The 26,420-nt window shown below is 53.9% G+C and overlaps 1 protein-coding gene across 3 annotated transcripts in view; it reads left to right on the top strand.

Moving 5' to 3' along the window:
- Window positions 1-26,420, top strand: part of OSBPL6 (oxysterol binding protein like 6) — a 3,803,429-nt gene that overhangs the window by 3,535,749 nt on the left and 241,260 nt on the right. For all 3 annotated transcript variants that reach the window (XM_069616111.1, XM_069616109.1, XM_069616110.1), the window contains one exon: window positions 4,225-4,351. In XM_069616111.1, the coding sequence (XP_069472212.1) occupies window positions 4,225-4,351 (127 nt within the window). The remainder of the gene's footprint in view (window positions 1-4,224; window positions 4,352-26,420) is intronic.

Raw genomic sequence — 26,420 nt, 5'->3', positions numbered from 1 at the left:
CACTCTGTGCACTCTGTCAGTCGTAGGTGTTGGCCTCGTCAAAAAGTAGCCTGATCACAGCCTTGACAGCAGAGGCGACATCCGACTTGAGTCTCCCCTTCCCGTTCGGGCAAACCAAGGAACCGCAGGTTACAGCGGTGCTCCCTATTTTCTAGGTCATCGAGTTTCAGGGTACACTTCTCTTCCCTCCTTTCAGGCTCCGCAAGACGCATGTCAAACTGGGTCTCAAGCAGGTCAATTGAAGTTGAATTCATCTCCAGAGCCTGAACCCTGTCGTCCAGGGAATCGACTTTTTTGTCCAAAGTGTCAAGCCTCTTACCAATATCTGCCCTGAAACCGCGGATTTCCTCAAGCAAAGCTGTCATACCCTTGGTGACTGCAGTAGCGTCCAATGGCTCCGGTTGCACGGTGGCCGCCATATTAGAAGACGGCTTAGGGCCAGATGGCATATGGCGAAAGTTCTGTAGGGATTCAGCCCAATTCATGAAGCCCCCCGTGCCCCAGGACCAGGGAACAGGCTGGTAGATGGATAGAGGCAATGTTGTGCCCTGGCGTCTCTGGGTGCACTATAGGGAGCTACCCAAGCCAGGAGGGCATCCAGCGAGCCTGGGCGAGACTGCAGTTAAAGCGACCAGCAAAGAACAGGGGAATCAAGAACCTGTGGAACCACTTCCAACCCCCCAGGTTATGCCAGGGCACTTAAAATCACCCGAGTGGGAGAGCAAGAAGGGCAGACCCACCCCAGAGACCAGAGTACAGGCAGTAGAGTTGAGGTGACCAGAAGCCAAAAAGGAGGAGCATCCGCTCGCAGGCACTCCACAACTGATCACAGAGTCCATCCTCCACACTGAACACCTCTCCCCATCACATCTTTCCACTGTGGGGGGGGCTTCAGCACGCACCCAGATTATTCTCCACACACTTCTAAGAGCAGCAGGAGGCATCCAGAATCCCTAGCTGCAGGCTCGGAGAGGGCCCCTCCCGGGGCAAAACACAATGTTGGGTGAAGCTCCAAGGCCCAATTCCAGGTCAAGTAGGGCCTCCTGGCCCGCAGCTGCAGGGGCCGTCCCCCTCTTTGCAACGGCCTCACCAGCCGCTTCGATGCGCAGGCGGCTGAGTGGATCCCCGCCCGCCCCCATCCCTCACCAGACCTCAGCTGCGGCAGATGGGCTAGGCAGCAGCCTGCTGTTCGGTGTTGCCCTGGGCGTTGGAGCCGTGTCCGCCTGTCTCCTCCCGGCTCTCACCTCCGATGTCCCACTGCGCGTAGGGAAGCAGCTCCCGGGCCTCACCACGGCCGCTCCACTCCATTCGGCCCAGCGCCTCCGGACCCGGCAAGAAGAAGAGCAGGTTCCCACCAGGGAAGTAGATGGCACAAGATCACCCAGCCCCCGATGACGGGCCCGGCAGCACCTGCATGGCACAGGCAGAGGGCCCCTCCCCCGCCCCGGACTCAGTCCATGTGCCGTGGAGTCACAAGCGGGGACGGAGGCCAACACAGTCCCTTCCCAGAGGTGCTCTCGAGACCTCTGCTTCGCGGGGCCCCTGACCATCGGATCTCCGCTCCCTCAGAGCCCAGGGGGTCTGTTCAACTCCTGGGCAGGTCGGCACCTCGCTCCTGGGGGGCTAAGGGGGGGCTCAGATCCCTATCATTCTGCCCTGTGGAGGAGACCGACGAAGGTGCTTCACCACATCTCGCCGCCCCTGGTGGCTCCCGGCATTTCTTTTTTTATTCAGTTTTGCATCTCCATAAGATTCCCACACTGTTTTGCAGCCATAGTTATTTTCTTGTATGCCAGAGTTTGGTTTGAAGCACAGATGCATTGAAATTGACATGGCCCAGATAGCTGGAGTTCCTTTGATTCTTTGTGAAGAAAATGAACGCGTTTCCCTGTGCGGTAAAAAGTGAAGTTCTTTGGTTGATTTTTCACAGAGTTGGTTTGACAGGGCCTGTCAATTAGAAATCATGCTTGGTTTTTCTGCAGCACAATGGGATATACGGGGCATGGCAGTGTCTTATTAATAACAGTAGTTTAAGGAAGAGCAGATGAAAATAGCATCTGCAGCATTATTTTAAAGGTGAAAAAGTTTCCTTTTTACTGGGGATTTTGGGCTGACAGCAAAGCAACGCTGCTTTTTCACTTTATTCCATTTGTATATGTCGGAACACACTGGCACGCTCCATCAGTGTTTACCCTTGTTCCATCCTGCCCAATGTGTGCTTGGCAAGACGGTGCAGCCATCTTTTTGTTGCTGTAAAATGCAGTTTTGAGGCCATGGAGCTCACAGAAGCCAGCGCAGCTATCTTGCTGTTTCTACTCAAATGCAGCTTTGTGATGTGGGGAAGCACAGCTGAGTTGGGTCAATATATCCCACAATAATGGCTGATGATAGTGGGGGTGTTTATGCAATACAGTACAGTGAATGAATGGCTTTAGATGAGTTAGGATATAAATCAGTTATCTTAGTTTGATAATGTTTTTTCTTTTTTTTGCTTCTTTATTGAGTTTGTATTTATCAGAATAGTTTTATTGCAGTGTGTTTATGTAGAAGTAGTGCAAGGCTTTGGCCAGTGAATCATAGATAAAATGGGGAGACAGGGAAAGAAACTGGGCGTATGTTACCTTCTCTGATACTGCACTTTCTTTTGGTTTATTTGAGGTACATCGGATGCAAAGGGACTGGCTTACAGACTTGCCTAAGAGACTGGCCTAACAGCTGAACACCCATGCCAAGCGATGTCGCAGAGCATAAAACAGCTCAGCTGTAGAATGCTGCGATGCCTCGGACTGAAGGGCCCCTCCTTAGAAGTACACAGTGTGATGAAGCTGCTGGCTCCAATCACTAGGCTGCCAGAGCCTGCCTCACATCAAACAGCCTGCACTTGCAAAATTTACTTTCTTCCTCCTTTTCTGCAAAATGACCTGTTTGTTATCATACGTGCATTATACATGCTGGTTTATTGGTGGAGAATAGATTTAGCTACTCCATTATATATATGGATGAGCCAGGTCTGGGAGAGGCAGAGCAGTGAGCACCCCCCATGCACTGGTGTGTGTTTGCGTTACAGCCCATTTCTCTCTATTTCTAGTCTCCTGTGTATTATTTGTGTCCAAGTGCTAAGTGCCTGGAATGCCTGAGGTGTTATGGTGGAGCTGTTTGAGCACTGGTAGCGTAGGGAGCAGGACAAGCCTATAACAGTGACCAAACAAACCCTGTCAATGTGGATCGTCCTCTGTATCTCAGAATGCTATGATCTTGCTGGCAAGGATTCGCCTTAAGGTCTCAGGGCTCATTCCACCAGAGGGCTGGGTGCCACCTCTGCTCTGCAACGTGGATTCCCTGTTCTGGACATTTGCCAAGTGACTTTGTGGGCATCTTTGCACATGCTTGCAAAGCCATAGTCTTTGGATTCTCAGTCTGGACAGGATGCTTGTTTTGGTAGAGCCATCCTTCAGAGTTTTCTGGTTTAGGTGGTGTCTTTGTTCGCCTCTCTACTCCAAATCAGCATAATGCTAAGGGAGTCTATCAAAGATGAGGAATATGTGGGAGGAAGCAATCCATTAGAAGAACAAATTACTTATTTCTCAGTAATGTTCTTTCTGATGGATGTTCCTTCCATGGATTCCTCATCTCTCTCCCAACCTAGCCACTTGGCTGATAGCTAGTACACCTTGGTTCTGCAGTCCCTCAGCATCAACGTGCTAGGGAAAAAGGGTAGAACTAACATCACATGGTATGGCACCTTAGTCCATATTGTCCCTGATGTAAAGTCTGGCACAGGGCGCGTAGAGGTGTCAGACGGAGCCGACGCAGAGCAGCCCAGCTCCCCGGTGGCCGAAATGTTTAAGACGAGCAGCTCTGATGGGAGATGGGAATCAGTGGGAGGGACATCCATAAGAAAGAACATTACAGAGAAGTATGTAATTTGTTCTTTGAGTTGCTTCCTCTCATTGTAGAGTCCATGTGGTTTGTAATAGGGTATATTTGTTGAAAATTAATTTTTATACATATTAAAAACATTTTTACATTTCAGCTAAATGTAGACATATCGTGTACATAATTTTATGAAGTTATTACATCTCAAATAAGAATTATAATGAAAATAATGTTGCAATTGTCTCAAAAGGAACTTCATTTTATACTAGTTATTGTCCATACATAGGGATTGTTTTAGTAACTAAATCATATTACTCTAAAATATGTATTCTTTTTTTTTTAAATCAGGCTCCATGCCCAGCAACTATGAACTTTATTATGGATTTACAAGGTTTGCGATTGAGCTGAATGAGCTAGATCCTGTGCAGAAGGATCTTCTTCCAACAACAGATGCACGATTTAGGCCAGATCAAAGGTAAACACAGTTGACTCACAGTCACACATTGCTTGATGAAATAACTGATTCAGATTGTCATTGGAAAGTGGACTCCATGTCTAATTCAATTTAAATTACACAACTGTGACTTGTGTTGCCTTCATTGGCATATCCTGCAAGCACTGCCCCTTAGATACAGTGTGAAAATGCACATGATTTTCTGGTAAGCAGCAATTAATGTAGCCATTTTCAGAATAAGAATAAACTGGCAGAATGCATAAAGGGTTTGCATTTTCAGGTATTCAATGTGCTGCTGGTAAAGAATGACCAAAGAAACACAGACTGCAATTGCAAATTTGGCCTTTAAAGCTATTTTGGACTAGTGGAAAAGCCTGTGTGCAGGGGCCAAAGTTGTGTTGGATGGAGGTTTCCCATCATTGTTCTTGTTAAATCTCTGTTGAGCGGAAGGGCTTTCTTTAAATACAATTATTTTCAGCATATCACTACTCCAAAATGCTCTTAGGAGCAGAAATAGTGCAACAGCTCCCTTTAGCTGCGACAACAGGCGAAGTAGGCAGTCCGCACTGCACAGGACTGCATCGGACAAACATACATCTGGCCTTTTATCATTATAGAGATAGAGATGTTCTGTGTATGTTAAAAAAACAAGTATTTGAAAAAACAATAGGTCTGGACTTTTGAAAGTGCACACTATAAGTGGGAGGGGTAACAGAGTAGGATGCTGCACCAAGAGAAGCGGCGTGGTAATGGCATACATGCATGCCAAGCACAGTAAGCCGTTTTGCTGATTAAGTAAGAAATAAAAGTTTCTCACCGTAGTGACTAGAGTAATCATTGAACTAAGTCCCCTTTCGTCCATAGGTCCCTCCCACCTTCCCACGCTAGTATGCCTGGGGCTAATATTGTCAGTACAGCCAGGTTTACAAGCATCCAACATGTCAAAAGGGGGCTGAGGTGAGGTGCCAGGAGGTGGGGTCTAGTGGGCGCTCCTATGCCTGGGGCCGCGCCCCCACACTCTATACTAACAGGGTAATTCATAGAATTTCGCAGAAAAGTGTCGCAAGCGGCTGGCGCAGAGTGTCCGCGTGCGATTGTCTGCGCCAGGCACGTGCGCTAAAACAGATTTCCGTGCACAGCGTATTCATGGATTTCAGGCTCCCAAACCAGCCGTGGCGCAGAGTATCGCAGCGACCCTGCAGCAGCGCCAGTAACGCCCCCAAGAACGCCCTCGCGCAAGGAAAAGCCATCAAAATCGCAAAATCATCGCAAAGGGCTGCGCTAACCCTGGACCAGTTTACAGGGCTGCCAAACAAGGAACGCAAAGCGGGTAACGTGCATATCAGGGGTACGCGTGAAGTTATACACGCGATTAGCCAGGGTACGTGTATTACAGGGGTACGCGGGAAGTTTAACACGCGATTGCCCAGGGTACGTGTATTACAGGGGTACGCGTGAAGTTTTACACGCGATTAGCCAGGGCACGTGTATCACAGGGGTACGCGGGAATTATCACACGCGATTTGGCTGGGTACGTGTATTACAGGGGTACACGGGAAGTTTTACACGCGATTCGGCTGGGTACGTGTATTACAGGGGTGCGCGGGAATTCTCACATGCAATTTGGCCAGGCACGTGTATTACAGGGGTGCGCGGGAATTATCACATGCGATTTGGCTGGGTACGTGTATTACAGGGGTGCGTGGGAAGTCACACACGTGATTAGGCTGGGTGGGTCCTCACAGGTGTTCCCTGTACACCCTCCACGGCCCCTGCAGGCAGCCCACAAAACAGGGGACTACCCTGCACACCTGCTCATGTCCCCCTGCACCCCCACCCCCCAGCAGTGCAGGGGCAGCCTCCACCAGGCCCCCACTCATGTCTCCCACCACCCCCACCCCCCCCGCCACCAGGGGCAACCTCCACCAGGCCCCCACTCATGTCCCCTATCGCCCCCACCCCCCCCCCGCCACCAGGGGCAGCCTCCACCAGGCCCCCACTCATGTCCCCTATCACCCCCACCCCCCAGCAATGCAGGGGCAGCCTCCACCAGGCCCCCACTCATGTCTCCCACCACCCCTCCGCCACCAGGGGCAGCCTCCACCAGGCCCCCACTCATGTCCCCTATCACCCCCACCCCCCAGCCACCAGGGGCCACCTCCACCAGGCCCCCACTCATGTCTCCCACCACCCCCACCCCCCTGCCACCAGGTGCACCCTAAACCAGGCCCCCACTCATGTCCCCCTGCCCACAGGCCCTGACAATCCTCAAGCATGTGCCTCATGGCCAGCCACCACAGCCCAAAGACACAACCAAGTATTACATGTGCCCATAATACTACTCCAATGGAAACAATGTAAATCAACACATGTGTCTCACACACACACAATGGTTGCAAGTGAACCTGAAAACCCATATCATGACATGCATGAAAACAATGAGATGAAACCACACATTGAAGAATGAAAAAATCAAAATAATGTATTAAAAACAACAGCAATGGCTATCAAAATCAACCAAAATACACAAGTCAAATAATTAAAAAATTAAGCAGGCTCTCTCTTCTCAAAATGAAATCAATAAAATAACAATACGAAAAAATATCTTCCAAAGTTCAAGTCCATGAAAAGTAAATGAAGGTAAAAAAGAAATATAAAACCATTGCTCCATGGCAAAAAATATTCATACTTAAAAAAATATCCAAATCCAAAGTCCAACTATGTACAAAGTATCCAGGGTCCATCATCCCAAGAGAAGAAATGAAACCTACCAAAAAATCTAAAATGGAACTATATACAAAAGGTGGAGCAGTGTCCGTCGACTCCAAAGAAAAATAAACTGCAAAGGAAACCTATCACTAAATAACTATATACAATGGCGGCGGGCCAGTCCAGCGGCTCACTTAGTGGTGTTCCGGGCCAGGGCATCATCGAACTCCTCGTCTATGTCCCGGAGGCGGTCCTGTTCCATGGCCCCGAGGGTCCGCAGGGACGCCGACAAGTTCACCTCCAACTCCCTGCGGATTGCCTCGAGGCACTCGGCCCGCCTCAGGGCCCTCCGCATGGAGTTCTCCGCCCTGACCATCGTGAGCCGCGCCTCTTCTGCCTCCCGCCGCTCCGCATCTATGGCGTGGCCCAACCGCTGCCACACGGAAGACACTTCCCGTCCAGGGTCCTCCTGCCCTCTGGCCGATGCCTGCCCCTCCGATGTTGAAGGCCCCGAGCTGTCGTGGCTCCCACCTACAGCCTCCTGCTGCTGCAGCTGCTGCTGTCCATGTGCCCTGTCCGATGGTGCCTGCACATCCTCCTCCAGCTGGGGTGCAGTCGTTGACGTGGCCACCCCTGCTGGACGTCCGACTCCCGACTGTGGCAGGGATCTGTTGTGCACCAGCCTGGCCGCACGGTCGGAGGCAGCTCCACAGGGCACCCAGGTGACACATGGGTGGGAAGATGGCATGGAGGATGACTGGGGAATAGGGGGTTCTGTGGAGAAGGGGGTCGGAACAAGGTCCAGGAAACGGAGGAATCCAGCCCTGGTGAGCTGTCCCAGTGGGTCAACGCGGTCAACGAGCCATGCGAGAAGACGTGCAGACTCATCATGAAAAGACTGCAGGTCAGCTCGCATGGCCCGTTGACGCAACGCCACCCCACCCTGGACAGGCTCAACCTGGTGCAGGATAGCCACATCCGCAGGGAGAGGAAGGCCAGGTGTTGTACGCCAATCCTCTCCCTGAGAACGGGTCTGGAAGTAGGCATCCCCGCTGGTGCAAGATGATGCAGTGACAGGAGCAGGGACAGGATTGCACACAGGCACCTCCGCGGCGGCCTGTGCTGCCTCCTGTCCCTGATCCTGCACTGCACCACTAGCACCAGTGGAATCCCCACCTCCAGACCCCGCCACTGTCGCTTGCACGGCCTCCTCCTCCACCAAACCCCCCACCAACCTGGATGACTCCGTGCCATCTTCCCCCGTTGGGCCCTGTGGGGTCCCAGCTGCCCCTTCTGCTGCCGAGGAGTCCAACTCAAACCTCCGCCTCTTGGACCTCCCCTTGGCAGCTGCGGCCTGGGACGCGGCACCGGACTCCTCACTCCCCGACGAGATCACAACCTGGGAGGGGATCCGGGCCTTGCGTCTCCGGCTGGTGGTGCGACCCCTGCCGCTGTGCTCCACAGCACCTTCTCCGCCCTCTTCATCAGTTGACGCTGCAGACAGGGAGAAAGAAAACACAGGCATCAGGGCACTGTAAAATGGACTCATACACACATGACAGTTATACATGAGTGGCATTGGTAAACCTCACACATGGCATCACAATCCCCAACACACATGTCATTTCAACTTGCACACATGAGCCATACCACAGCCATAATGCAACAGCCAGCACCATCCATTCACATACAACAGCATGAGCAGCCAAAGGTCATCCACACATCACATGCAACATAGGGAGTACACTACACATGCACACACAACACCAAACTTGCATGCATGTGTACACCTCCGCCAACTGTCGCAGTGTCTTGATCGACATCCATGTCACACCTGACAATCATTCCTCCACATCCTGTGCCATGCAAGCCCACACACACAAGCACCATCCATGTGTCACACATGAGACCCCTCGCATGTGTCACCCTCACGGCCCTGTACACCCCCCCTACTTGGCCACATAAAAATACATGTTCAACCTGCACACTCCTGGCACACCACCACACGCACAGCTTACAATCAGTATGCATGTACACTTCTCCAGCATTGGATCTTTCATGGATTCACATGCTTAGAATATTCCCCGTCGTCAGGCTGGGAATCCCCGGTACATTATATAGACCCTTTCCCGTAGGAAAACTTTTTCGACGCTTATACGTCCTATCCACCTCGTTTTGTATCATGCGTGCCCGCGCCGTCAGGACGCCATGATATAAATACAGGACCCGCCCCCGCGCTCCCTCAGATTTCAACCGTCTTTCAAAGTAGTGGGATCCTCGTGGTTACTGCTAGTAGAAATTAGGTTGTTTTTCGCTTCGGCGACGTTACATTCTGGAAGAAATATGTCCGGAAAAGCATTATTTCGCCCTTGTGCGACATGTGGACTCAAAAAAGTCTATGAGGGCGATGCCCACATGGATTGTATCTACTGTCTCCACCCGCACCACACGGCGGATACATGCGAGATATGCCAGGGTTTCTCCCAAAAAACTCTTTAAGACCGAAAAAGAAGGTTGGTCGACTGGCTTAACGACGGAGCGGGCGCCTATCCGGCATCAGAAGTTGGCTCCACGGCCTCCAGGAGCCAGTCGGAACCTCCCTCGAAGAAGGAACGGCCTGTCGAAAAACGCCCTGAGGACAAGCATACGGGGAAGCAGGCTGGTTTTTCCTCATCACACAAAAAGTCCTCCTCCTCCTCATCATCTAAGACGGAGAGGCAAGCGACGTCAAAATCCTCCTCAGGGGACCGTCCTAGGTCTTCCGCGAGTCGAGACTCTTCAGCCGGGAAGTCGGCATCGAAACCAGCTACGAAATCTAAAGGCTCGACGCCGGCTACTTGCTCGTCGACCCCGGTGTCGTTGACGATGCCCATTGCTGTTCAGGCAGCAGCGGCGGGGATTCCTTCGTCGACGGTGACTCAGTCTCTGGCCTGGCAGCCAGAGGTCTTTGACCCCTGTCCCACCTGAGATCCTACTGCAGCCGGACACGGCCTTGTCGGCGTTGTCGGCGGAAGCAGAATGTGGCATGGTTTTACAGCCGTCGGACTTGGGCTTACGGCCTTCCACTTCGACGAGTGTGAGTGGGGGTGCGGTCCCTCTATCCTCAACGTTGCTGACCCCCCAGACGGTTTTGTCTCTGGATGTGCTTAATACTCTTCAGAAGCTCCTACAGCGTCTGGATGCGCAGGTCCCTCAACCTGGGACTTCATCGTCGCTATTTTCTGTACCTTCCGTCGACGAACAAGCTCATGCAGCTCGCTCGACGACCAAAAGCCCATCGGCCTCCCAGGTGGTGAAGGATCGTCCTCGAGCGCAGGAGGAGGGTGAGCTATCGGAGTCCGATTCTATACAAGGTGACTCAGGCTCGGACATTTCCCTGTCACCTTCGAGAGACCCAACATGGAATTCGGATGTAGAGGTAGAGTCTACGAGGAGCCAGACACAACCATCTCCTCCGGATGATGTGGGAGCCTTCCATGCAATGATGGGAAAAGCGTGTTCCGAGTTCGGCTTAATTCCTGAGGAGCAAAAGAAAGACTGTTTTCTTTTTGATCATATGGGTCAAAGGAGGAAATCGGTATTTGCCATCCCAATTCTGGACCACGTGTGGCAAGAAGGCCTCAAGACGATGCGCCATCCGTTCTCGGAGCCGGCTATAAAGGGGCATATTGAGAAAAAGTTTAATGCTCCGGAGTCTACTCCAAAATGTCTAACATCACAACCTCTGTCTGACTCCGTGGTGTCGGCGGCAGCGGCTAGGAAGGCCAGAGTACAGCAAAAATGTTCAACCCCACCAGAAAGCGAGGCTAGGAGGCAGGACGCCTTTGGAAAAAAGGTTCTCTCAGTTGGCGCAACGACGGTAAGAGCAGCCAACTCCTTGGTGATCGTATCACGATATGATAGAGAAATGTGGCATAAACTAGCCCCTATCCTAGAACATCTGCCAGAAGAACACCGAAAAGCAGCCATGTTACTTGTACGAGAGGGCGAGGAGGCTTCGAACCACGCAATTAATATTGCAGTTGACCTAGCAGAGTCTGGTTTCAAACAAATCAATCATGGCGTAGTACTTCGTCGACAAGCGTGGCTCAAATGTACTACTTTCCGTCCTGAAGTCCAATACAAAGTCCTAGACATGCCGTGTGAAGGAGAACATCTGTTTGGAGAAAAAGTAGATGAAGCCTTGAAGGGGATGAAGGAAGACACGGATACTGCTAGGTCTCTCGGCGCCCTCCAGACAGGTAGAAATTTTCGCTCTTTTCGCCCCTTCAGGGGTGCTTCTGTAAACTCCCGCTTTGGAGCCTCTAGGGACCGTGGATTTAACAGGCCCTCGTACTCCTCACAAGGGTTCAGACGTGCATCCCAGTCGGCATGTAGAGGCAGAGATTATCAAGCCTCCAGACGACGCGGCTCGGGTTCCTCGTCGACGAAGGACAAGCAAACCAGCAACCAATGACGGCCTTCGGAACGTCCTGGGGGGTCGGGTCTCTCATCATATCGACCAATGGAAATGCATCACCACAGATCGATGGGTTCTGGACACGATTGGCATGGGTCATGCGCTACAATTCAAAAACAAGCCTCCACGTCTTCCGCCAGTGTTTTCGGCCCAGCCCCACCTTCGCGTTCTACGACAAGAGGTGGCGCTTATGCTGCAAAAAGGAGCGGTGGAACGGGTTCCCGTGGCACAGGAAGGAAAAGGGGTTTATTCCCGGTTCTTCGTTGTCAAGAAGCCAAATGGAAAATGGAGGCCCATTCTCGACCTGAGGGTACTCAACAAATGGCTAAAGAGCTTAAAATTCAAAATGCTAAAGCTCCAGGAGGTTATCAGGTCAGTGCAACCCAAGGATTATCTGTCGTCGCTGGACCTTCAAGACGCCTATTTTCACATCCCAATACGTCCACGACACAGGAGATATTTAAGGTTCGTCGTCGGACGAAAGCATTTTCAGTTCAAGGTCCTCCCGTTCGGCCTCAAGTCCTCCCCCAGGACGTTCACCAAGTGTTTGGCCCCTATAGCGGCCCATTTAAGAAAGGACGGTCACCATGTCTATCCCTATCTAGACGACTGGCTGGTCAGAGGTTCGTCCATGGAACAAACACGGAACAGTCTGGGGGCTACGATGTCCCTCTTACAGAAACTGGGCTTCGCGATAAACTTCAGCAAATCCTCCGTAGAGCCTTCGAGGACCTTGGTCTTTCTAGGAGCGGAGTTTCATACGCGCACAAGCCTGGTAAGACCATCCAGCGAGAGAATACAGAAGTTACAAAGCAAGGCGTCGGAATGGCAATGCGGTACCAGGGTGTCGGTGCGCAAATACATGTCCCTGCTAGGGACCATGTCATCCTGCATTCCGTTGATAAACAACTGCCGTCTGTTTATGAGGCCTTGCCAGGAATTTCTAGCGGACCGCTGGGCGCAGAGCCAAGGTTGCTGGTCCGACAGACTGGTCGTCGACGAACAACTAGTACAAGCACTCGGTTGGTGGAAAGTTTCTACTCACCTAACGAAAGGAATGCCTCTGGTGGAACCGGAGTTCCAGAAGACGGTGGTGACGGATGCATCGCTGAGCGGATGGGGAGCTCACCTGGATATGTTACAGGTACAAGGCCGGTGGTCGTTGCAAGAGTCCTCCCTACATATTAACCTGCTGGAACTGAGAGCAGTGCGGTGGGCTCTAAAATCCTTCCTTCCTCAATTGAGGGACTCTGTGGTGCGTGTCATGACGGACAACACAAGTACAATGTTTTACTTGAGGAAACAAGGAGGGACACGTTCCAGGTCCCTGTCGACGGAGGCACAGAAAATCTGGCATTGGGCCCTGCAACACAACATGCAAATATTGGCGTTCCACCTGCCAGGCGTGAGAAATGCGGAGGCTGATGCCCTCAGCAGGGAAATGAGCGAAGTTCACGAATGGGTGCTGAACGACCTGCAACTACAACACGTATTCAAGAAGTGGGGACATCCTTCCATCGATCTGTTCGCAACGAAGGACAACAGGAAATGCCCGCAGTATGCAAGCAGATGGCCTCAGCAGGGCTCACTGGGGGATGCGTTCTCCTTCCCCTGGACGAACAAATTCCTGTACCCATTCCCTCCATTTCCCCTTATCCGAGGACGCTGCAATGGATCCTCAAGTACCCATGTCGGGTGATTCTGGTGGCCCCGTACTGGGCCAGACAGGTGTGGTTTTCAGACCTGCTGCACCTAGCGGCGGCGGAACCGATGAGGTTCCAGAAGATCCCCAACCTTCTGTCTCGACAGGAGGGTGTTGTTTGGCATCACGACCCGGACAGCCTCAAGTTGACGGCCTGGCTCCTGACTTCGCCGAATTTGGTCAGCTAACGATTCCGGAGGAGTGTCGGCATATTCTGCAAGCGGCAAGGGCACCTTCCACAAACACTTCATACTCGTACAAATGGAGGAGTTTCTGTCAGTGGTGTGTGGATCAACCAGGTTTGGTTCCGCAGTCGATTACGCCGGAACAGCTCCTTCCATACTTGCTGTTCTTAGCTCAAAAGGGCCTATCGGTATCGTCGATAAAAGTACACCTAGCCGCCATCTCCAGGTTTACACGTCAACGACATTCCGCACCATTATTCAGCGACCGCCTGATTAAGCACTTCCTTAAAGGCTTGTTTCGGAGTTTCCCTCCAGAGAAGAAATTTCCTCCGGCATGGAGCCTCAACCTGGTGTTAGCGTCTCTTATGAAACCTCCTTTTGAACCAATGTCATCATCGTCTCTAAAGTTTTTGTCGTGGAAATTGGCCTTCCTGGTGGCCATCACTTCAGCCCGACGTATTTCCGAAATCCAAGCTCTAATGGTAGACCCACCATACTTACGATTTTTCAAGAACAAGGTGATCCTAGCCACTAACCCACAGTTCATACCGAAAGCTCCTTCAGTGTTCCATAAACACTCCTCTATTGTCTTACCTACGTTTTTTCCAGAGCCATGCTCGGGAGCGGAGCGCACGTTACACACATTGGACGTGAAAAGGGCTCTCAAGTTTTATCTTCATCGCACGCAACCTTTCAGAGAAACGAAGCAGTGTTCGTGGCCTATGGTTTGGGTGCTAAAGGCAAAGCCATTTCAAAGCAAGGACTGTCAAGATGGGTGTCATCTACCATTTCGTACTGCCATTCCAAGGCAGGGAAGCCTCTTCTACGACGGCCAAGAGCTCATTCAACTAGAGCGGCGGCATCATCGACGGCGCTGTGGTCTGGAGTCCCTCTGGGGGACATCTGCATGGCGGCTACCTGGGCGGCTACACACACTTTTACCCGCCATTACTGCCTGTCACAACAACATGCCGAAGATACTCGGATGGGACAGGCGGTGCTTCGACACCTATTCCAATAAGGTAAGCCCCGGCTGAGGGGTTAGATCCTGTGGCAATTATGATTGAATATTGTTCGTTTTCTATGTTAACGATTACTGATGTGTACACGACCATAGGGAACGGGCATTGTGAGGAAAGTATGTGGGTTTGCATGCACGCCTCCTCTTTTCGGGATGGTACTGCTATGTAATCTATTCTAAGCATGTGAATCCATGAAAGATCCAATGCTGGAGAAGGGAATAGTTTCTTACCTGTAACTCCATTTCTCCAGCATTGGTATCTTTCATGGATTCACATGCGCCCGCCTGCCTCCCCTGGACATGCAAACCGGTTCCCCCACTACTTTGGGGGCCGAAATCTGAGGGAGCGCGGGGGCGGGTCCTGTATTTATATCATGGCGTCCTGACGGCGCGGGCACGCATGATACAAAACGAGGTGGATAGGACGTATAAGCGTCGAAAAAGTTTTCCTACGGGAAAGGGTCTATATAATGTACCGGGGATTCCCAGCCTGACGACGGGGAATATTCTAAGCATGTGAATCCATGAAAGATGCCAATGCTGGAGAAATGGAGTTATAGGTAAGAAACTATTCCCTTACCGCTCGACTCCAGACGGGTCTGCTTCTCAAGGACCTGGATGTGGAGCGCTGGGGATATGCGTTCCAGGACCCTCATCTGATCTTCCGACAAGTGGCCCCGGCGCCCCTTAGCATCCGCTGCCTTCAGGAGGCTCCGGGCCTTGTTGAGGGTCCTGGACCTGAAGTCCTCCCAGCGCTTCCTGACACGTTCATAGTCGCGGACTGCCACCTCCTCCGCGTTGATGGCAGTCACAATGTCCATCCAGATCCGAGTCCGTCCTTCCTTGTCGGCGCGCAACCTTCCGAAGAGGGCATCATACTGCCCCAGGACATGCTCCACCAGGACACCAACTTCGGTGGCAGTGAAGCTGGTGCCCCTCTGCCTCCTTGGCCGGGGGTTGCTACTGGTGCCAGATGTTGCAGTGCCCGACATGGCAACCCCAGAGGCAGGAGTGGGTGGGCAACTGGGTCCTGGGGCTGGGCTGTGGGGCGATGGAAAAGCAGTCGGGAGTCTTTGGTTCCAGCAGGGGTGGTCACAGCAACAGCACCCCTGGCTGATGTGCAGGCAGCAAATGGCAGGGCACGTGGGCAGCAGGCAGTCAGGCAGCAGCAGATGGCAGGTGGGAGCGTGCTCAGGGCTCTGGGGGGCAGTAATTTGGCCTTCTGGGCAGGAGCGTGGTCTTCCGTGTGTGAACGCGTGGCCAGCTTGATACGTTTCAAGTTCGTACTCCCTGTTACCTCTGACAGCTTTTTCTCTTTTTTCTCTTTTACTGGTTTACCTGGGCCTGGTCCCTCAAACAGTGTTCCCTTCTACTGTTGTCCTGTCTCCTCAGACAGCGTGCATATCTTCTTTTGGCGGAGGTGTTGCCAACCAAACGCACTCCTTTTTCACGCTCTTTTACCTGGCAGACGGTGAGTCACGCACGTATCTAACATCTGTGCTTGCCCTGTGTGTAGCCTACCCCTTCAGAGGTCATTCTAGGCTGCGTGTGACACGCATGCGTTAATTCTTGTGTTAGTGGGTGCCACAGCGTAGTGCAGGTTTTTCTTTCTGCACACGTGGTCTAGGAGGGGTTGCGTGCACGTCATCTCCCTTTTTTGGGCCTCCTGTGCGTTGCGTGACCCGTCATCTTTCCCCAGGGGTTACATTCAGCCTTGCTAGAGCACTAGGGTACAATTACCATCTGGTACCCAACCCCTTTGACCCCCAATTGCCCAGGACAATAGTTTACAGCCACTCCCATACGCACATTAACATCAGTGCCATGGCTGGGAGGCGAGGATTCCGTAAGGGTGGCAAAGGTGGAAGAGCCACAAGTGGTGGCCGTGGTGGATCCGGTAGGGGACGTGGTCGTTACTTGCAGGGTGAGCCTGTCCCCCCATGTGTGGAGGACCAGTCAAGGGCACCCATAATCCCCCCCCTCCCGTTGAGGCTGATGTGGCTGACACCATCCATGCTCAGCCCTTGTTGGACCAGCCCATTGTGGCACCAGACCTGGCTGACTCCATGGCTGACTTCCAGGTCAGCAGGCCTATGACACGTGCGCTGGTGCACGTTGATGTCATCATGCCACGTGGATCTGGGGCAGCAAGGTCATCTGCTGGCCCAAGTAGGCAGGGCGGAGAGGCTGCAGGGGCAGCTGCGGCTCCATCCACCCCAGCTCTCACACACCCAGCCAGGACAGTGTCGGTCCTAGTCCATCCTGCTGACATTCCCCCTGACACCATTACACTTGAGCCAATGCCTGCACCAACTCCCATGCTGAGTGTGCAATCCCACACTCCTGATACAGAGTCCACCAGGGCTCCTGCCCCTAGTGTCCAGAGCGGCGCAGGATCACCACCACCTTCCAAGCGGAAGAGGAAGAGTGCTCGTCTGGCACAGGCTGATGCCCCAGACACGGCTACACAGTCCGGCCCATCGAGGAAGCCCAGCTTCACGGATGACGAACTGAATGCACTTGTCGAGTATGTGTCCGGACACGATAATGAGATGGTCATTGTTGCAGGATCCAAGACCACACCTGCACAACGCCAGGCACACTGGCAGACCGTTGCGGACATCGTAAGTGCCCTTGGAATCGTGAGGCGCACAGCCAATGATTGCTATAAGCGCTGAAATGACCTAACCGCAGGGCAAAGAATAAGATGGCCTCAAGTCATGCCGCAACTCTAGTGACTGGAGGGGGGTCTCCAGTAGTAGACATGGAACTCACTCCACATGAGTCAGTCGCTGGGACCTACGTCACGGAGGAACAGATCCAAGGCGTGGGAGATCTGCCTGATTACGAGGCATTGTCCGGTGAGTGCACATGCATGTGTGTGTCATCCATGTGCATGGTGTGTGTGTGAGGGCTTCTGTTTGTGTGCCAGGTGAGAGTGTGTGCGCCTGAGTCGTATGGGTCAGCCATGTGCTTCATGCAATACATCCTGCGCAGCTGCATTTGGCCATAGCAGTATCCCTTCTGCCAACAGTAGACATCTAGCCCAACAGCACGCCAGTTGCCCTTGAAGTGTCACCTTGCCACAACATTGTTGCTTATTTTTCTCTCTTCATTCAGGCAGATTGTTTGCATTCCACCACTTTTACTAGGCATTTCTCAGTCCTCTAGTCACATGTCTGACATGGCTATGGTAAAGTGGAGTGACTTTGTTACCTGGATATCATTTGTTCACACATGTCCCTGTGCAATTGGACCATTTTGGACTGCCAGCTCCAGGTGAAAAATCAGACCTGTTTGAATTAGAAAAGCTATTACATGCGGGAACTGGACTGAATGAATAAGTGCTGCCCTCCTCTCCATCTTCACTCAATAGCAATGGTACATGCCATCTGTGTGATGGCATGTGTGTTTCACCTGGCAATCACAGGCCAATGTGTGATGCCACTGCCAGGCAGCATGCAGAAAATGTGTTCATCTTCCATCTTTGTGTCATCAGTGTGTGCCATTTGCCTGCCCTTCATACGCAGTGAGGGTGCATGCATGGGAGGGTTTTAGTCATGTGGGACATGTGTCAATCAAGTACTGGTTCTCTTGCTTCTCAGCTCTCATTGTGTGCCATGGTGCTAATGCCTGTTTCCATTTCTTTGTTTTTATGTCTTTGCAGGGGAAGACGCACCTGATACTGCTGGGGTTGTGGAGATGGTGCAGAGCCAGGAGGGGTCCGAGGGCCGACCAACCACCAGTGAGGGACGTGGTGTGCTGGTGGGTGAGAACCCACAAGTGCTACAGGTCGTGCTCTCAAGGGGTGTCTCTGGCTGCACCTCCCCCGAGCTGTACTCAGCTGTTGATTCGGATGATGAGACCTACGTGCCGTCGCAGGTGAGTGTTCCAGGGAGGGATTCTGTTCTGTCCCACCCACCTGCACCAGGGTCAGAACCCTCAATGGGGATGTCAGTGTTGGCAGCTACGCCTTTGGTGGTTACGGATGCAAGGTCACACTCCGCGACATCTGATCCTGTTCCTGGGCCAGCAGATCAGAGGGGAATGCAGTCCTGCAGCCTCAGGCAGTGCCGGCACAGCAAGGCGCAGTTCGCCTTGCCCCAGACAGGTGTGGTGCCCGCCGACGTGGTGGCCGTACGCCACCTGGCAATACCGCATGGGAGCAATCCATTTACGGTATGGCAACCCAACAGGCAGCATCATCCGAGATGATGGCTCAGGCCATGGATAGGGTGGCCACTTCCATTGTCCCCCCTGAAAGGCTGATGGAGCGACTACAGCAGGCAACCGACTCCATCTGCCAGTCACACAGGGAGGACATGTTGGCGTCCAACAGGGACAGGCGGGCGGCACTGGCCACTCTGCAGGAGGCCATCTCCATAGAGTCCCAGGGCCACAGGGAAGCCCTGAGGCAGGAGCTCCATCACCTCAGGACGACTCTTGTTGAGCTTGAGGCTTCAACACACCAAAGGACAGAACAGCAGCTGGAGCGTCTCACCCGTACGCTCTCAGCTGAGATGCAGGCAACGAGGGCGGAGGTCCGGGCATCCCGTGAGTTGTTGCATGGGGACCTCCGCACACTCATCCTCCAGAACGAGACCTACCACACCCGCATGCTTGCAGCCATGGAGGAACAGACTAGGGCCTTGCGTGGGCTGCCTCCCATAGTGCAACCACCTCCGGATGCAGCTGCACAGGGTCATAATAGCGACAGCAGTGATACTCCCACAATAGGGTAGCCGTGTGGGCCATGAGCCCATGGAGGTGTTTTTTTTTTTCCCCAGGATCCACACAGGTGGGTTTTGGTGTGCACCCTGTCCTCGGACCTCCTGGGTGGCCTCCCCAACCCCCCCGGGCCCATCAATGGCCATTTTATTTTTTTTTATTTTAATTTTTATTTTTATTTTCCCCCATTTTTTTGGGACAATTTGTTGGCTTCCGTGGTTCCTGTGGGCGTACGCTGCATTGTGGCTGGGCACATGCAGGCTTGTCATGTATTTGGTTCAGATGCCTGGGTTTGAGTCACACACACCCCTCCTGCTTCCCGTTTCCATGGGCTTGCAAAGGGTGTGCCCAAGTGACATTGACGTACATGGTGACATTGGACTCCCACTACATGTGTGGGTAGTCTAGTCAATACTGTGTATACATTCCTAGTGCATATTGCTGTTGTGTTGTACACTGCATTTTGCATTGATGTGTAACTCATCATCTGTGTCTACCTCCCAATTTGCAGGTCCCTTCCTCATGTCTACACAAGGCCCTCTAGTTTGGAGATGGGGTCCATGTTGGCAGCAGTGCACCTACAACTCTACATGGCGCCAACACTGTACAGTTGGAAGTGGTGGGAGTGCAGGCATTTCCAGGTGGTGAGACTACTAATTTATTACGTTTGTGATGTCATGTTAATGGTAGAACCTGCTCAAGTTTGTTGTTGGTCCTGCATTACTGTGAGCATTTCAGGTGTTGCAAGTTTCAATTGGGGACACTGTACATTGTGACACTTGTGTCATATTGTGGGGATTACTTTGTTTACCTGCACATAGCATGACATGGCACGGTGTGTCGTGTGGCGGTGCTGGGGATGGGTTGGGTGACATGGCACTGTCCTCTTGTTGCATTTAGCAAGTGGGTATTCATTTTAGCTGCTTGAATGTGTTTCTTCACAAAACTGCATTGGTGGTGTCTGTGTGGGTAGAGATGCACACATTGTAACACTTCCAGGTGAACAATCTCAGGCTGATATGGTTTTCACGGTTGATTCTCCAGACATTCAGGATCAGTGTCAGGTTGAGTCATCATTGATTGTCAGATGGAATGTGCCAGGGCAGTGTGCACTCCACAGGGGTGTGATTTCTATGTGAAGTAATTAGCCACTAGCTGTGTACGGGCTGCCTCCCCCCGTGCCCTTTCCCCTCCCATGCGCAGCGGCTGTGCATGTGGTTGGGGATGTGGGGCCACCACCATGTCCACGGCCAGGCCCCGGCGTGTTGCAACGTTGTGCAGGACACATGTTGCCACTATGATCCTGCACACTACTGGGGGAGCGTATAACAGCTGCCCGCCAGAACGGTCAAGGGAGCGAAAGCGTGACTTTAGCACTCCGAATGTGCGTTCCACTATGCCCCGGGTTGTAATGTGGGCTGTGTTATATCTTACCTCGGGTGGCGTGGTGGGGTTCCGAATTGGCGTCATCATGTGGGGGCTGAGAGGGTAGGCACTGTCCCCTGTGGAGGTGGTGATTGGTATCATTGGTGGGGTTGTGACCTTGCTCAGTATCCGACATGCATGCATGTGCAGTGGCATTCATACTCACCAAGCAGCCATGTATCGCCATGCCGCCCAGCTTCTAGGTCCCGGCTTAGGGTGGACATTCGGTAAATGAAGCTGTCGTGGGTGGACCCGGGATAGTTGGCATATACTGAGGTGATGATTCCCTTGGCATTACATACTACCTGCACGTTGATGGAATGCCAGTGCTTGCGGTTCCTATAGATGTGCTCTGATGTCCTGGGGGGACGTAGAGCCACATGGGTGCAGTCGATGGCACCTAGCACTTTGGGGAATCGTGCCACACCGTAAAAATCCAGGGCGGCAGCATGCCTTTCTGCAGGTGTTCTGGGCAGGTATATGTGCCTGCGGACTGATGGGCGTGCAGTGATGATGTTCAAGACCTGGTGTAGGCAGCGTGACTGGGTGGCCTGTGACACCCCACCCACTATGGTACTTGTCCGCTGAAATGATCCAGTGGCTAAGAAGTGCAGTACATTGAGGACCTTCTCCAGGGGGCTGAGTGCTTGGGAGCACAGGGTGGGTGATGTGAGGTCATCCTCCCACTCACTCACCAGGTCCAGTATTATGTGTGGTGGAAACCTGTACCTCCCATTCACCTGGTCATCAGGCATCCCGAAAAGGCTGGTTCTGGGTGTGAATATTCTGGCCCTGACTATCCTCCTCCTCCTCCTTTGGTAGCCCACGGCCACTGCTGCTAGGAACGGTATGTTCATCCTGGCGTCTGAGCTTGTTATTTTGTAAGCGCGCAAATTTATGCGTTGCGCGTGTTGTAGGCGAGCGTGTGACCCGCGCACCCCTGAAATCCAGTTCCCAGTCCAATAGCGTGTGGAAATTCCCGCGCACCCCGGGATACAGGTGCGCTGGCGTACTTGCGTGTGTAAGTGCCCGCGCACCCCTGAAATACACGTACATAGGCCAATCGCGTGCACGCGCACTTTTGTCCAATTACACGTGATGACACTCTGACGTGCAGTCTTTCCACGTGTGCTCCGTCATCACGTGCTGTGTGGGAAACACCCGTGCGGGTCACGTCACAGACGCGCTTACGCGCTGAGGGCCTTTGGTCCAATAGAATCACGTATGCGTGCTGACGCGCTTACGCGCTAAGGGCCTTTCCTCGAATTTCACACTGACGTGCAGGATTTTCACGTGCCAAATCACTCCGTATCAAGCTGGCCACGCGAAAACACACGGAAGACGACGCTCCTGCCCAGAAGGCCGAGTTACTGCCCCCCAGTGCCCCGAGCAGCCTCCCACGTGCCATCTGCTGCTGCCTGCCTGCCTGCTGCCACCGTGCCCTGCCATTTGGTGCCTGCACATCAGCCATCTGCAGGGGTCCAGTTGCTGTGTCCACCCCTGCTGGAACTGAAGACTCCCGACTGGGATTACATCGCTCCACAGCCCAGCCCCAGGACCCAGTTGCCCACCCACACCTGCCTCTGGGGTTGCCATGTCGGGCACTTCCACATCTGGCACCAGTGGCAACCCCAGGCCAGAGGGACAGAGGGGCACCAGCTTCATTGCCACCGAAGTTGGTGTCCTGGTGGAGCATGTCCTGGGGCAGTATGATGCCCTCTTTGGATCGTCCCGCGCCAGCAAGGAAGGACGGGAGAGGATCTGGGCCGACTGTGTGGTTGCCATCAACGCGGAGGGGGTGGCAACCCGCGACGTCCAGAAGATCAAGAAGCGCTGGGAGGACTTGAGGTCCAGGACCCTTGTGAAGGCCCGGCACCTCGTGGAGGGGGGCTGGGGCCGCATGAGTTCCATCCAGATGAGGGTCCTGGAACGCGTACGCCCAGCGCTCCATGCCCAGATCCTTGAGAGGGAGACCCGTCTGGAGTTGAGCGGTAAGTGGCCAAGCATTGCTGTGTGAGACAGGGCATGTTGCGGTGTGCTGGTTCTCTGATACTTGCCTGTATGTGTGACATAGGCCATGTATGCATGTATGTGTGCAGGGACATCATGGTAATGCATGTGCGACCAGTGATGTGTGAACCACATGGTTGTTGCATGTGTTTAAATGCCACATGGGGAGCCCTATGCAGATTTTAAACATGAGAGCATGCCAGTCTCTGTTCCTGGACATGGGTGGGGGTGAGGGATGGGTGCTGATGCCAGGTACATATATGTTAGCCATGTCTGTGTGCCTGACCTGCGTGTCTGTGACTTGTGCATGCCATGGATGCATGACACATGTGTGTGACAATGCACAGATTCACTGATGCAGCCTATTTACCCTTGTATCCGCTGTGTTTGGGGTGTATGGGGCCAGATGGATGTGACTGAGGTGAAGTGTGTGCATGTGATAGGCATGACCCATGATGCATGTGAGTTCCATATCATTGTATGTTTCAAGAGTCCATTGGACATGTATGGAAATGTCCATGGCATGCACCATGCCTGTTACTGTGTGTGTTTTGCCTGGACTGACCCATGTGTTGTGGAGGGACATGATGGAAGTGTACTTTGACAGTGGTACTCATCTGCTATTGCTTCCTGTCTAGGGGACCATTGTACAGTACCCTGATGCTTGTGTTCTTTGTCTCCCTCTACGCAGCGGCTAGTGAAGAAGAGGGCAGAGACGGCGCTGTGGAGCAAGGCGGCGGGGATGCCCCCACGGCTGCAGCGGAAGGGGTGGGTGAGCCCCCACAGGGGCCTGCTACGGTGGAAGACGGTGAGGAGCCATCCAGGTTGGTGGTTTCCACAGAGGAGGAGGAGGCCGCCACTGGGGCACACATGGGGCCTGGTGGGGGCATCCCTGCTGGTGCAAGTGGTGCAGTCCAGGGCCAGGGGTAGGAGGCAGCACAGGTCGCCGTGGAGGGGCCTGTGCATGTCGCTGTCCCTGACCCTGTGAGTGCACCACCATGCACCAGCAGGGATGCCCCGTCCCAGGCCCGTCCGCAGGTAGAGGGGATGTCCATGTCACCTGACTCCCCTCCACCTGCGGACGAGGGGACCCGTGTCCATATGGAGAAGGTCCTGATTGGGGTTGTGATGCGCGCGGGTGCAATTCGTGATGACGTGCGTGCTTCCCGGGAGGAGCACGCACATCATCACGAAGAGCACCGTGCCGACGTGGCCCAATTGGGATCTTCCATGTTCGGGGGTTTCCTACATGTGTCGGCCAATCTGGCGGCCCTCTCCTCCTCTGTGGAGGCTATACGCCGGTCGTTCTCCTTGCCGTCTTCAGGCCCAGATGCCACCAGGGCCCCCTGTGGACCTGCCCTGACCTATGCAGCCAGCTCGGTGGGGATCCCATCCCTGCCACAGTCGGGAGTCGGAGGTCAAGCAGGGGTGGACACCACAGCAACTGTACCCCAGCAGATGGAGGTTGTGCCGGCATCATCAGGCAGGGCAAGTGCACGACAGCGTCGGTGGATTCCATCAGCCTGGATGCCGTCGTGCTGGCAGAGGCAGTTGCGTCGGAGGCAGCAGCAGAGTCAACGTGGGAGGCATCATGGCTCGGGGCCATCAACATCGGAGGGGCAGGCATCGGCCGGAGGGCAGGAGGACCCAGGACAGGAAGTGTCTTCCGTGTGGCTGCGGTTGGGCCAGCAGATAGGTGCGGAGCGGTGGCGGGCGGAAGAGGAGCGGCTCACGATGGTCAGGGCGGAGAACTCCATGCGGAGGGCCCTGAGGCGGGCCGAGTGCCTCGAGGCAATCCGCAGGGGGTTGGAGGAGCAGATGGCGTCGTCCCTGCAGACCCTCGGGGCCATGGAACAGGACCGCCTCCGGGACATAGACGAGGAGTTTGATGATGCCTTGGCCCGGAACACTACGGAGTGAGCCGCTGGACTTGCCCGCCGCCTTTGTATATAATTCTTTAGTTTTAGGTTTCATTTGTTTATTCTTATGATTTGGAGTCGACGGACACAGCTCCACTTTTTGTATATAGTTGCATTTTTGTTAGGGTTTTTTGTAGGTTTCCTTTGTTCAGTTATGCTCATGGACCCTTGGATATTTTGTACATAGTTCTTCATTGGATTTTTTAATTTTTTACATTTTTATTTCTTCTCCATGGAGCAATGGTGTTTGGATTGTTTTTTTCTGTCGGATTGATTTCATTTTTAATGTGACTTTGAAGTACATTTTTTTTGGATTTGGTGTTTTTAATTTTTTTTGACGGACATGCACCTTTTCTTTTTTTCATTGGCATTGTAGTTTGTTTCATTTCATTTGCATTCATATTTTTTTAATAATATTTTGTTTTCATACTTCACTGTGTGGTATCATCTCATTGGTTTCATGCATGTCATGTTGGGTGTTTTCCAATTCATTTGCAACCATTGTGTGTGACAGACATGGGTTCATTTGCTTTATGTACGTTGGGGGTGTAACATGTAATTTCCATTTCCATGTGGGTGAATGGGTTACTTGGTAGGGCCTTTTGGCTGTGGAGGCTGACCATTACGCACATGGTTGGTGATTGTGAGGACCTGGGTGCAGGGGGACATGAGTGGGGGCCTGGTGGAGGCTGCCCCTGCACTGCTGGGGGTTGGGGGTGGTGGGAGACATGGGTGGGGGCCTGGTGGAGGGTGCCCCTGCACTGCTGGGGGGTGGGGGTGGTGGGAGACATGGGTGGGGGCCTGGTGGAGGGTGCCCCTGGATGCTGGGGGGTGGGGGTGGTGGGAGACATGGGTGGGGTCCTGGTTGAGGGTGCCCCTGCACTGCTGGGGGGTGGGGGTGGTGGGAGACATGGGTGGGGGCCTGGTGGAGGGTGCCCCTGGATGCTGGGGGGTGGGGGTGGTGGGAGACATGAGTGGGGGCCTGGTGGAGGGTGCCCCTGGATGCTGGGGGGTGGGGGTGGTGGGAGACATGAGTGGGGTCCTGGTGGAGGGTGCCCCTGTACTGCTGGGGGGTGGGGGTGATAGGGGACATGAGTGGGGGCCTGGTGGAGGCTGCCCCTGCACTGCTGGGGGGTGGGGGTGGTGGGAGACATGAGTGGGGGCCTGGTGGAGGGTGCCCCTGGATGCTGGGGGGTGGGGGTGGTGGGAGACATGAGTGGGGGCCTGGTGGAGGGTGCCCCTGCACTGCTGGGGGGTGGGGGTGGTGGGAGACCTGGGTGGGGGCCTGGTGGAGGGTGCCCCTGGATTCTGGGGGGTGGGGGTGGTGGGAGACATGGGTGGGGGCCTGGTGGAGGCTGCCCCTGCACTGCTGGGGGGTGGGGGTGGTGGGAGACCTGGGTGGGGGCCTGGTGGAGGGTGCCCCTGGATTCTGGGGGGTGGGGGTGGTGGGAGACATGAGTGGGGGCCTGGTGGAGGGTGCCCCTGGATGCTGGATGCTGGGGGGTGGGGGTGGTGGGAGACATGAGTGGGGGCCTGGTGGAGGGTGCCCCTGCACTGCTGGGGGGTGGGGGTGATAGGGGACATGAGTGAGGGCCTGGTGGAGGGTGCCCCTGGATGCTGGGGGGTGGGGGTGGTGGGAGACATGAGTGGGGTCCTGGTGGAGGGTGCCCCTGCACTGCTGGGGGGTGGGGGTGATAGGGGACATGAGTGGGGGCCTGGTGGAGGCTGCCCCTGCACTGCTGGGGGGTGGGGGTGGTGGGAGACATGAGTGGGGGCCTGGTGGAGGGTGCCCCTGGATGCTGGGGGGTGGGGGTGGTGGGAGACATGAGTGGGGGCCTGGTGGAGGGTGCCCCTGCACTGCTGGGGGGTGTGGGTGGTGGGAGACATGGGTGGGGGCCTGGTGGAGGGTGCCCCTGGATGCTGGGGGGTGGA

Source organism: Ambystoma mexicanum, chromosome 9, assembly GCF_040938575.1.
Source record: "Ambystoma mexicanum isolate Mex_15411 chromosome 9, UKY_AmexF1_1, whole genome shotgun sequence".
Lineage (NCBI taxonomy): Eukaryota > Metazoa > Chordata > Amphibia > Caudata > Ambystomatidae > Ambystoma > Ambystoma mexicanum.
This window is presented reverse-complemented; position numbering and strand designations above follow the sequence as displayed.